This window comes from Botrytis byssoidea (genome assembly GCF_014898295.1).
Source record: "Botrytis byssoidea strain MUCL 94 chromosome Unknown BBYS_028, whole genome shotgun sequence".
Taxonomy (NCBI): Eukaryota; Fungi; Ascomycota; class Leotiomycetes; order Helotiales; family Sclerotiniaceae; genus Botrytis; species Botrytis byssoidea.
The window spans coordinates 3,700-18,248 of NW_024065869.1; the positions used below are offsets into that span (position 1 = coordinate 3,700).

At 26.6% G+C, this 14,549-nt stretch overlaps 1 protein-coding gene across 1 annotated transcript; it reads right to left on the reverse strand.

Annotated features, from left to right (window-relative positions):
* Positions 1 to 9,854: 9,854 nt before the first annotated feature.
* Positions 9,855 to 14,506, reverse strand: EAE97_010442 (uncharacterized protein; the record flags this gene model as incomplete). The annotated part of the gene is made up of 3 exons (XM_038880957.1): positions 9,855 to 10,731; positions 10,789 to 13,982; positions 14,048 to 14,506. The coding sequence occupies 3 exons, from the start codon at positions 14,504 to 14,506 to the stop codon at positions 9,855 to 9,857; spliced, it is 4,530 nt and encodes a 1,509-aa protein (XP_038728075.1).
* Between the last annotated feature and the right edge of the window lie 43 nt (positions 14,507 to 14,549).

Sequence of the window (14,549 nt, forward strand, 5' to 3'; positions counted from 1 at the left end):
TACTTATAAAAATAATAAGTATAAATATTAATTATTTCTCCTTAATTTTACTATATTAATAAACTTAATTTTTTACTATTTCTTTATTGATTTAGAATTATATATTTTTTATTAATAATATAAGCTTATTCTATTTCTTGAATATTAAGCTTTTTAATAATAAGATATTTAATCTTATTTTCCATTACTAATATATTTTGAATACTTATAATATTAATTATTATTTAATATTTATTTAAAAAACTTTTAATTAAAATTAAAAATAAAGCTTTATTTCTATATAAATCCTTGAATATAAGATTAATAATACCAAGCTTATATCAATATTCTTTTAATTTATTTTAAATTTTAATAATAATTATTTCTAAATAATTAATAGATTTAAAAATAAATATTTGAATTATTATTAAATATAAATTGATTATAATATTATTAATTCTTAAATATTTTAATTTCAAATAGTTCTATAATATTTATACTATATTATATTTATTAATAAGTATTTTATCATTATTATTAAATAATTTGTATATATATGATAATATATTAGCTTTATTTTTTAAACATTTAACCTTCTTATCTAAATTAAATTTAATATTTATAACTTTGCTTTCTTTAAGAATTAGAAAAACTTTAATATTATTAATTTCTATTCCAATTCCTTTAATCTTAGTATATTCTTATAATATAGATTTAATTATATAAAACTAATTCTTTTCTTTTAATTATATTTTCATTTATTGAAATTATTAATTATAAATCTTTAAATAAAATTTAGAATATTTTTCATTTGTTTTTTGATTTTATTTATTTTAATATTTATATAGAGAATTTATAAGATTTTTCTTTCCCTTTTTCTATATAAATAAATTCATATAGATTATAAATATAAATATAATTAGTATTATATACTTTTTATTATATTATATATATATTTATTTATAAATAGTATTATATATTCTTTCAATTCCATAAGTTAGTAATAATAGTAATTACAATATTATATATTATTTATAAAGTAGTGTTATATATTCTTTAATTTTATGAATTGGATTATAATAATAATCGCATTAATAATATCCAGAGGCTGTGTTAACCGGGCTTATAATCTATCAAAAAATTGGGTGGAAAAAGCCTTTATATTGATTATATTACTATGCATATAAATATATTAATTCTCTTATAATATTATATAAAGGGATCAATATGTCTGTCTATGGTTGTTTAATCTAGCCTGTTTAGGTAATTGTATTACTAATCACTACACATGCTTAGCACTGATAACTTCTATTCCTTTTAACAATCTCTTCTATTTCTAAATCTATATTAGTTATATATACTTATTAAATAAATAATTATCAAATAATATAATTATTATTAATATATCTTATAGTTATTTCTAATTAATTATTTTTTCAATATAATATTAAATCTTTCTCAAAAATAATTTTTCAATCTACTTCAACAAATATTCTAATTAAAATGAATTGATTATTTTAAAAATCTTTAATATATTAAATATCTTTTAATATAAAAAATTTTATAATAATTATTTTATATATAAAATTAATAATATATATATAATTTGTTATTTTGATTCTCTGTAGTATATTTTAGTATGTAATATTAATAAGATTTTCAATAAAATCAATAAAATGATTAAAAACTTTTAAATCAAAAATCTATATATTATTTTCAATTTTGATATATATTATAATATAAGAATAAAAGAAATTAATATATTTGTTTATTATTAATCTTTTTATTTAAATATAAGATTTCTTTAATTTCATTATATTCCTAAGAAGTATTTTACTAATATTCTTTTTTCTTATAGAATTTATAAATATAAAATCCAATTTTAATAATTTTATTAGAATTTGATAAAATTATATAATCCTTTTTAAGTACATATTTTCTTTTATTTTTATAATATTCTTTATATTCTTTTCTGTTTTTTCTTATGTTTTTTTATTGCTTTTTCTTTTTATATTTCCCCATACAATATTAGTTATTATTAATTAATTTATTATATTTTAAGAAATACTTTTAATTTATTGTAAAATATATAATATATCTTCAAGATTTATATTTTTCAGATTTTTATATTTAATAATATATTCAAAAACTAAATATAAATATAAATATTTATATTAATAATATATTATTTTATTTTAAATATTTTATATTAATATTCGAAAAAATAATTAAGGAAAATTTAAATAATCTTTATTTTTGGATCGAATTGTTTATAAATAAATAGTTTTTGAAAATTCTGAATATATTGAGGATTTGTAATATTATTAAATATTAATAATTTCATTTAAGTATTTAGAAGATTATTTATCATAAAAAAAGATATCAACTAAAAATAATATATTGGAATTAAATAAAAATTAATAATAATAATAATAATTCTTTTTTTATTCTTCTAATTTACGCTTTTTAAACAAAGATTTATCAATATTTCCTTTTTTTTATGTACATTCTTAATATATTAGCTTCTAATATAACAAATATGATGTATATATATAAATTCATTTAATTAATATCTTTGAAGATAATAAAAGATTTATATTTTGATTTGATTAAAATTGAGTTTATTATATTTAAATAATATAAATTTTTATATTAGATATATTATAAGAGAAATAAAACAAAGCTTTTTATAATACAACACTTATAACCTATCAAAAATAAATAGTAAATTACATATAAAAAGTAATATATTGATTAAGTCTATAAATATCTAGAAAGCCTAAATGAAGAAGTTTTATAATAATGTATACATACTATATACGTGTTATACATGTGATTTCCAACAAGTTTGTATAGTGTAATTTCAAATCAATTGAGTAAAAATACTAATTAACTCCTTAAAGAAATTGATATTGATATGTAAATAATTCAATTGTAATAATTTCCTAATAATAAAAATCTCTTATTAATTTAATAATTTCAAGATATAAAAAAAGAAATAGTTATTGTAAAAAAAGCTGATAAAATGATGATAGATTATATATTATATATATCTACCCCAATTAATTATAATAATCTTATAATTATAATATATACTATTTATAGGGTTTCTATATTTAATTAAAAAAAAGCCTTTTATATTATAAAAATCAAAATAATATAAAAAAAAGAATACAAATAAAACAAAACATTTTTTCTTTTAAATGAAGATTATATTTCAAAGTAATAATAAATATTATTTCTTAATTAATAAAAAGAAAATAAATTATATTATTTAATATTTTGAAAAACAATCTTTAGTGATTTAGTATTAATATAAGAATAAACGATTTAATAAAATAATAAAATAGAAATTTTCAAGAATATATATATAATATAATTATAAAGTAGTTTATCAGTAGGTCGGCTATATCAGTGGATTGGTCACTTTTACCTCAAATTATTATTTCAAAGCTATATTATTTAATATTAATTAAATCAATTAATTAAACTATTAAGAATCTAATAATCTAGGATTTATTATATTATTTTGATAGATTCTTATATTATAATTTATTTTTTCATATTTATTATAATATCAATTAAAAGATATTTTCCTATTAGAATTTCTTTCTTTTTAATATTTATTATATTAAATTTAAATATTAATCTTTTATTGAAATAATATATTAAAAATCTTTTATTTGATAAATATTTCATTTAATATAATTAGGTTTTTTTCATACATTAATACTTATTTAACACTTTATTTATTATTTAAAATATATTAATACTTATTTAACACTTTGTTTATTATTTAAAATATATAAATCTTTATATCTAAAAAAATATTTTTATAAACTAATCTTTTTATATTTTTAATTAAAATTAATATAATTTCAAATATAGATATAGAAAAACTTATTTGATAATAAGGTATTCGAGATTCAATTAATATTAATTGAAAAAGAGTTTTAATTAAATTATAAAAGATTTAAGAAATTCATTGATTTAAATCAAAAAAGGGAAAGGTAGATATATAAATTCGAATATTTAATTTTAAAAATATAGTTTTAAAATTAAATAGAATTAAATCTATTCTTTAGAATTCTGATTTTATATTCTGAGAAATAATTGATTTCTTATATATAGTTTTAAAAGCTATAAAGAATTTTGTTTTTAAAATATAATTGATATATATTTTAATAAATTCATTAATTTAATTATAATATAAATATTTTAGATTACTAAAACAATCAATATTAAATAATTAAATTAAATAACTTAAATATAATAATAAATATAAACATATAATATCATTCTTTTATAATATATTTAAAAAGCTATTAATTTTGTTGGAAAACACGTGATATGGCATGTGATATGGCACATGCACCATGTATATAAAAAGGTTTTACATATAGATTCCACTTTAGTAATATAAACATATCATAATATATATATAAATTGTTATTTATTTTTGATAGGTTATAAGCTTTATATTATTATAAGCTTTTTTTATATTATATTTTTTTTTATAGATATATTCAATATTACAAATCTCTACTTTCAAGATATAATATATTAAATTATTATTAATATGATATAAATGAAATGAGAATCTTTAGTTATATTTAAAGGTAATAATTAAATAAAATTTTATAAATCTATTTGAACTATAATAATATTGATTATTATACTAAAAATATATATAAAAATAGAAATAGAATTTGAAATCAATTATATCAAAATTATTTAAAAAAAAAGAAAAGGGATTATATTCTTTATTATCAATTTATATTTGATTTTTATATATCGTTTTTAACTCATATCTATAATTGATATAAATGATTTTATAGGTATTTAAATGAAACTTTTGATTTTTAATAATATTATAAATCTATAACGTGTTTTATCATCATGTGGGCCATATTATTATGTAGGCCACTTTCACCTCAATTATTATCTCTTTATTTTAATATATGATTTATTAATAATCTATTATGGAAATGATTAATAAAAAAGCACAAATTATTCTAATTATTAAAACTATTCAAAAAAACAAAAAATTAAGTATTTGAAAAGCTATTAAGCTATATAATATTCTGTGTATAATAATTTAATATAGAATAGATGGTTTTACTTTTTATATAGAATATCAATATAAAATCTATAAGATTATAGAATTGAAAGAGAAAGTGATTATTTAATATATAATTGATATAAATAATAAAGGGTTTCTATCTAAATTTAGAAATGTAGAAATTATAACAAATTATATTCTTAAATTAAAGGATATAAAATATATTAGAAAACTTTGGATGTATTAATTTATAAAATATTAAATCAAATTAAAAATATATTTTAATTATATTTATAATTTTCAAAAAGCTTTCTATAAAAATTCTAAATTTATTAAAAAATGATTTTAATTAATTTCAAATATATAAATAAAATATAATATTTTTAATTATAATTTCTATAATTTCGATAAAATAGGTTTTATAATAGATATAATATATTCTGGAATAATAATAATTAATATTAAATGAAATAACAGAAGTAAGATAATATAAGTAGATAATAAAGAATGGGCTACAATAATTATATATAGTAATGAAGAAAATAAAATTATATCTTCATTTCTAATAATTTAAGGATAAATTTATTTTTTCAATTAATATATCAAAATCTATTTTCCTATGGATTAGATTATTAAATTTATATTTAATAAATGAATAAATAATAAATAGATTTAGAATAATTAAAATATTTCAATAAGTATATTAAGAATCGAAAAAAGGATAAATATTGAATATTAATATTAAACAAATATAAAAGCTATAAATCAAGAGCTTTTTAAATATATTATAAAAAGAATAATATTATATGTTTACATTTATTAGTATATTCAAGTTATTTAATTTAATTATTTAATATAAACTATTTTAATACTCTAAAATATTTATATAGTATTCAAATTAATGGATTTATTAAGATATATATTAATTATATTTCAAAGATTAAATTCTTTATAACTTTTAAAATTATACATAAAGAATTAATTATTTCTTAGAATATAAAATTAAGATTTTAAAGAATAAATTTAATTTTATTTAATTCTAAAACTATATTTTCGAAATTAGATATTTAAATTTATATATCTATTTCTCTTTTCCCCTTTTTCAATTTAAATCAATAAATCTCTCAAACCTCTTACAATTTAATTAAAGTTTTTTCTTAATTAATATTAATAAAATCTTGAATAACTCATTATTAATCAAATTTCTTTATACTTATATTTAAAATTATACTAATTTTAACTAAAAATATAAAGAGATTAATTTATAAGAATATACTTTTGAATAGAAAGATTTATATATTTCAAATAATAAATAAAATATTAAATAAATATTAATATATAAAAAAAACTTATTTATATTAAAAGAAATATTTATTAAATAAAAGATTTTTAATATATTATTTTAATAAAAGATTAATATTCAAATTCAATATAATAAATATCAAAAAAAAAGGAATTCTAATAGAAAAGTATTTTCTAATTAATATTATAGTAAATATAGAAAGCCAGATTATAACTCAAGAATTTATTAAAATAATATAATAAATCCTAGATTATTAGATTCTTAATAATTTTAATTAATTGATTTAATTATTATTAAATAATATAGATTTAAAGATATAAATTGAGATGAAAGTGGCTTATATAATGATATGGCCCATATGATAATAAAACATGTTATTATATCCAAGATCTTTGAAAATACTTTATTTATAAGTAATTCAATTCCAAAATTGAAATTATTCAAGTTTTCCTTAATTAACTTCTCAATTATTAATATAAAACATTTATAATATAAAAATTTATTTTTGATAAAAAAATATATATTCGTTTATTAAATATATTATTAGAAATGGAAATCTAATAGATATAATATAATTTTATTATATTTATAAATATAAATCTTTAAAATGTATTATATACTTTATAATAAATAAAAAGAATTCCTTAAAGTATTATAAATCAATTAGTAATAGTTAATTTAAAAAATAAAAAATAAAAGATAATAAAAGAATTTAAAAAGAATAAAAAAATATAAAGAATATTATGAAAATAGAAGAAAATATAATGTGGTTTATTATCAAATAAGTTATATCATCGAGTAAGTTATTTTTTTTTCAATTTATATTTTCAAATCTATATTATTCAATAATTATTAAATTAATTAATTAAAATTATTAAAATTCTAATAATTTAGAATTTATTATATTATTTTAATAAATTCTTATATTATATTTAATCTTTTTATATTTACTATAATATTAACTAAAAAATATTTTCTTATTAGAATTCCTTCCTTTTTAATATTTATTATATTAAATCTAAATATCAATTTTTTATTAAAATAATATATCAAAAGTCTTTTATTTATTACTTTATTTATTATTTAAAATATATAATCTTTATATTTAAAAGTATATTCTTATAAACTAATCTTTTTATATCTTTAATTAAAATTAATATAATCTCAAATATAAATATAGAAAAATTTGATTAATAATAAGTTATTTGAGATTTAATTAATATTAATGAAAAAAGAGCTTTAATTGAATTATAAGGGGTTTAAGAGATTTATCAATTTAAATTGAAAAAGGAAGGAATAAATATACAAATTCGAATATCTAATTTTGAAAATATAATTTTAGGATTAAATAGAATTAAACTTATTGCTTAAAATTCTGATTTTATATTCTAAAAAGTAATTGATATCTTTATATATAATTTTAAAAAATATAAAGAATTCAATCTTTGAAATATAATTGATATATATTTTAATAAATCTATAAATTTGATTCTTATATAAATATTTTAGATTATTAAAATGATTAATATTAAATAATAATATTAAATAATTTGAATATAATAATAAATATAAATTTATAATATTATTTTTTTATAATATATTTAGAAAACTATTAATTTATAGTTTTTATATTTATTTAGTATCAATATTCAACATTTGCTTTTTTTTTTATTCTTAATATATTTAATAAAATATTTCGATTATTCTAAATCTATTTTATCATTTGTTTATTTATTAAATATAAATTTAATAATCTATTTTGTATAAAGATTTATTTTAATATATTAATTAAAAAAATAAACTTGTTTTTGAATTATTAGAAATAAAGAAATAATTTTATTCTTTTTATTTCTATATATTATTATTATAACTCATTCTCAATTATCTAATTGTATTGATTTGTTCTTATTATATCTCTTAATATTAATAATAATTATTACTATATATATAATCCCTATTATAAAACCTATTTTATCAAAATGATAGAAATCTCTATTCAACATACTATATTTCATTTATATATTCATAACGAATCAAAATCATTTTTCAATAAATTTAGAATTCTTATAAAAAACTTTTTAAAAATTATAAATATAATCAATATATATCTTGAATTTAATATAATATTTTATAAATTAATATATTTAAAACTTTTTAATATTCTTTATATTCCTTAATTTAAAAATATAATTTATTATGTCTTTTATACTTTTAAATTCAAATAAAAAATCTTTTAAACTTATATTAAATATATATTTGATAATAATATTCTCTTTTAATTTTAAAAAATTATAAGTTTTATATCAATATTTTATATAAAAAATAAAACTATCAATTCTATATTATAATATTATATATAGAATATTATATATTTTAGTAATCTTTTGAATACTTAATTTTTTGTTTTTCTAAATAGTTTCAATAATAAGAAATGTATGAGCTTCTTGATTATTTGAATTTATTATAGATTATTAATAAAATATATATTGAAAAAGAAAAGTGTAAATTGAGGTGAAAGTAACTCATATAGTGATATGACCTATATATTAATAAACTACGTTATATAATTATATAGTTTAATAGTCTTTTGAACTAAGAGTCTTTTATTTTTTTTGATAATTTCAATAACTAAAAGTATTCTTCCTTTTTTATTATTCGATTATATAATAAATGATTAATAAATTATATATTGAGATTGAAGAGTATAAATTGAGGTAAAAGTAGTATATGCATTAATATGATATACGTACTAATAAACTACGTTAGTCTTATTTGGTTTTGATGTCGTAGTAACTATTAAAAATATTATTAATATTATTCTATAGTTCAAAAAACAAATATTATTCATACTTATTATCGATTCGAAATCATTCTATAAACTTTTGATTAAGAAAAAATAAGGATGTAATTAGCACTTTAACATTTTGATTAGCGTAGTTGCTATTTGATGTATTGAGATATAAAAAGGTGCTATTCTAGGTATTTAAGTATTTATAGTTGTTTTGATGAAAATTGTATAGTATAGGTTACACTAAGACTACCTAGTCTCGTTAAATACTACTTTATGATTTCCCAACCTCTCTTCCCCTTCCTCCTCTCACCCTTCTAAGTCGGCTGGCTGGACGCAAATAGCTTCTAACAAGAAAGGGGGAAACAAATTCCATAAAATCCTGTAAATTTCCTATTCCAAAACGCCGGCTGATGTGAAACGAACTATCCAATAGGCCTAGGACGCCCAAAAGAGAAAAAAATCGATAACGTGATGAGACAGAGGACACAGGCCTATGATAGCCGCTTTTCGCCTTCTCAGGTTCTTAGATCGCTCATAAAGATCATCGGATGCATAAATGATCGTGGATATCAACATAACGACAACAATGAAAGACACAAGATAGGGGATATTCTGTGTTACAGTGACGGAGTGTTTAAGGAAACTGCGCAGTTGTGAATGGTGTTCGTAGTAGCCGCGATCCATCAGTGTCTGCTCTTGTTGAATATAATGGAGAGGTCTCAACGCTGCCCCAGCATGGAACCTCGACTGCTCTTGGCCGCCACAAGGTTGCGCGAGTTATTCACAGAGTGCGACGACTCGATTCTGGTGAGTCCTGCCACTGTGGTAAAGTCGTGGCTAGCTTCGTAGCTCGCCCTCACTTGATCCATCGAGGCCCTAATTCTATCATACGAAGGTCTGGCTCTGTCTATCGACGTTCGAACCGGCATCTCCACCGACGGTGTATTGTGATCCGTGGAGTTGGTTCCGTCGCTGCCATTCTGTGTCCGCGTATTATGCGTCGTAACTGACGGCGGATAAATCGGTCGCCTGTCTTCGTCCACGCTGGGATATTGCACGTGCTTGCCCTTATTGGACGAATCCAATGACATCGAGGCTGTATTCTTTGGTCCCTTCTCCTCCGCTTCTTTGGTCGGTTGGAGATGATCGAATTTTCCTTGCTGTACCTGCTCCCTGATGATGTCGACATCGTACGGCCAATACACCTTCTGCAGCGCCTTAATCGCATATCGAGGGAGTATACATACGACTGGCGTAACGAGCATGACTGCCCAGAACGATAGCTGCCCGTATACTTGTGGCGCCGCCTGATAAAAGGCTGCCGCAGATATGCTGGATCCGTAGACGGCCGTCCAGAAGAAGATGAACAGATCACTGACGGCGATGACCAGAAGCATCAGCCAGTCCCACCGGTACAAGTTGATGAGTATGTACAGGTTGATGGTAAACACGGTCGGGTGCGCAATATAACAGCCAAGGCGTGTTCGCTCTGACACATCCAGACCGTTGAGGGAAGCAAACGGGCCATTAGTAATGGTAAGGTACGGAATAAAGAAGCACATGATGGATTGGTAGAAGCCGTCAACCATGTAGAGCCTGTCACCATTATTAGTGCACTAAAATATACCAAATAGTCACGGGGTTGGTGCTTACCAGAATTTTCTTTGAGTCCACTCCAGCCTCTCGATGCCGCGACGATATAGCTGAGGCACGGCTAGCGACACAATGTCCGACACGTCCTGATCAAAAACGCCCATAAGGACGACCGGGACTGAGGTGAAGAGCAGATTAATGAGAATAATATAGCTGTAGTCGAAAACATAAGTGATGTCAAAGTTACAGTAGACCTGAAACCAAAAGAGTGTAAACACCCAAATAATATTTTTATAAAAGAAATTACTGATAGCTTCGGCCAGTCTTCGATAAGACCATCTACCGTGAACCAGTATCAGCCTCTGGAGGAATCGGAACTGGCCAATAGCGTAGTCGGACGACATGACGGCCTGGCGACCCTCAACTCCCGCGATACCGACACCCACATCTGCCTCCTGAATCATTGCAACGTCGTTTGCACCATCTCCCACCGATAGAGTCATGACGTCAAAACCTGTCTTCACCATGGCGCAAACAGCGGCTTTCTGGGCCGGACTGACGCGGCAGCACAGAACCGACTTGCACTGCTTGCAGAGGAGGAGAAATTTCTGCTTCAGCTCGTCACGAAGTGCCCACCTAAGGGTGAAACCGTCGATTACCAAGCCATGCGTTGGACCTGGTGGCTCATGATTATGTCGGGCTTCCGCTAGGTCTTGGTCACTCCCTGTGAGGTTGAACACCGCTAGATGCTTGTCAAGCTCAGCCCGTATCAGGCCAATGAATTCTTCGTCCGGAGTGTTACCGTTTTCATCCTCTTCGACACGAAGACGAATAAGCTCCATGTCGTTGTTCAGGAGGTTACACGAAAATCCAATGTTGATTGCCGTCTCCACTTTGTCGCCGGTCAACACCCAAAGTTTGATGCCTGCGTCACCTAATAGTGCGATGGTATCCGGAACTCCGTCTTGTAGTCGGTCTTCAATGGCTGTTCCACCCAATAGTGTCATTTCTTGTTCTATCAAGTCGGCTGCCTGCTCCATTTTCTCCTCGCGCTCTTCAAGTGCTGTGGCGGCAGCATCGTGTATCTTACGCCAGCCGTGGTACTCTTCTTCGTCCAATACCCGCTCTGCAATACAGAGCGTCCGGAGACCTTCTCTAGCAAACATTTCGAGATGCTCAGCAGTTCTCTTACGCAGCTCTGCTTGCTCTCCCCGCCTCAGCCGTGAGTAGATGACGCTGTCTGCGCCCTTGCAGAAGATTACAATCTTACCGTCTGGCATCCTGACAATAGCACTCATACGCTTACGGGACGAATTGAACTCGACTACGTTCAAGATGGGGTAGTGCTTCTCTTCGCCCATGACGTTCAGATTTATGCCCTCACTGGTGTTTCCGAGAACCGTAAAGCCCATGTCACGAGCTGTTGCGACGAGTGCCGCCTCGTCCGGTGACTGTGCCTTGAACGTCATCACGTCTCCTGGAACCTCCTCAGCGATGACTGTGTGGCAGAGCGCAAGTGCCAGCATGAATCGTTCGGTAGCATGCTGCTGTTCAGGCCCGTACTTTCCAGAGAGGTCCTCCACGAAGTCCGGGGCAATAAAGGTTAGGTCTTCATCATGTAAATAAGGGTTGGCGTAAAGCTCCCGAAGATCCTTGAGCACCTTTACTTTAGCCTCGGCGATCTCAGCTCTTGCCAATTCACCTTCCTTTTCCATGTCGATTCCAAGTCGCTTCTGCATTCCAGCCTGGGCCTCGGTGTACGCCTCGCCATAGGGCCGCCCGTTTATAGTTGCTTTCTTGAACTCCATGACATTCTGGGTCAGAGTCCCTGTCTTATCGGAAAAGATGTACTCGATTTGACCCAAGTCGTCGGATAAATTCCATGACTTCGGTATGCACGGCTGCTCGATCGGATCATACCACATCTCTCTATCGCTGTAGATGAAAACGGCCTGAAGAGTTCGCACGATCTCGACAGAAATATAGAGCGATAATGGAACCAAGTTCTGGAAGAGGATAATGGACGCCCAGAACGTGGTAAACCCACTCATGCCTGGTGATCCTCCAATAGACCCGAAGTCAAAATAATGCTGTGATGCATCATTCTGTCCCCAGGCGACGCCGTTAGCGATGCCGGCAATAAGGCACATGATGAACAAGACGCCAAAGTTACAGATGATGTTGAAGTTTAGCTCCCTGGAGATGCGAGCCCGCTTACTAGGGGTTACCCCTGCGTTCATCATGGTCTTCGTGTCGTGACCAGTGAATATGACGATGCCGAGGGTCCATTCCGTATTTCTCAGATTGCAGCCTCGTAAGAGGACGTTATCGATCGTGACAGGTTCTGACATCTCATGCGATTGACCTGCAATCTTCTGAATCCACTTGATGGCGGCATTATACTTGTAGAGGTTGGGTTGTGGGGCTTCACTTTCGATCCGGAACTGTGCTTTTTCACAATCCTTCGCATGCTTGAGAGATCGCCCGCAGCGAAGAGCCTGCCGGTACTTCAGGTTGGTCTCCCCATCCAGGTTTTTGGTCTCGACGTAGCAGACGCCTTCAGGATCCGAGCTCGCCAGGATGATGACATCGGCGGGGAACTCGTCATTATTATGTATTCGCACAAAGTCACCGACTTGCAGTTCTTTCCACGTACTCCGATGGAAGCGTGCTTTGCCTGAGGCTTGAATGTCATAGTTGATCAAGTCTTTCTTGGCTGTTCGTATGTTGACCTCGCTGGGCTGGAAGGACAAGGCCGAGGTTGGCTGCTCCCGGGGTTCCTGGAACTGAGGCTGCGGCTGAAGCGGGTCCGGCCGAGCTTCTGGAGACGGAACTGGCGTCATCTGGATATCTTCACGGGTTGAAACAAACGAAGGTCTCTCCGTGTAGGGGGATATGATAGATTCCGGACGGGTCCTTGTCGTCTCGATTGACGCGCGGTGACCATCATGCCCGATGCCGCTAGCCCTCATCGCCTGGTTTTTTCTCTTCCATAAGCTCTCGATGGAATGCCAAATGATGTCTAGAAATCTTGAGGTAGCTTTCTTCGTCTTTCTCCAACTCGATACGTTGTCTTCCTTCACATTGACATTATCCCAGCCGCACAGCCGATATACTGGGGAGTTGTTGAGCTGTTTGTCCGAGATGGTCCGCCGCCGATCCTCAATAGCATCTCTGACTGCTGTGATTGCAATGATGAATATCAAAGGAGCAGAGTTGAGGCCGGGATTGTTAACGCCAAATATAGAGAAGAACTAATCCAAGGCTGTCAGCTTCTGGTTGTTTATGGGTAGGCCCATTCACGTCAGAACGAACTTACAGCAAGTACAGTGATGAACAAGAAGAAGATATTGGCTATGTTGTGGAATTGGAAGTACAGGTTCTTGGGTATAAAGGACAGCGGTGTATATTTCGCTGTGCGTATCTTGTTTCGCGCGTATCTTTGCGCCGGTTCACCATCCCCGTCCTTCAAGTCGTCAGGGAGCGGCAGGTTGAAATATAGAGTCCTGGGACCGGGCCCGGAATTTTCGGTATCTTCTTCTTCTGGGCCGCCATCGTCTTGATTTGGTTGTTGTAGTAACTCGGAGCCTCCGGACGCCTTCTTGTTCTCGTTAGAGTGTCTTTTGTTGTTCGTGCGGCTCAGGAGCGACAGCCGCTTGGCCTGGCTGCTCTTGACCGTCAGCTTGCGCGTTGCCCATCTTGACCGTTTCGTCTTGTTGATAGGCTTGTTTCCGTGGCTGCCGTCGCTCTGGTCGCCCTCCTTTGCAAGCGTTGCCATGGTATGTGAGGTTGCAGGCAGAGCACGGTCAACCCGAGAGGTC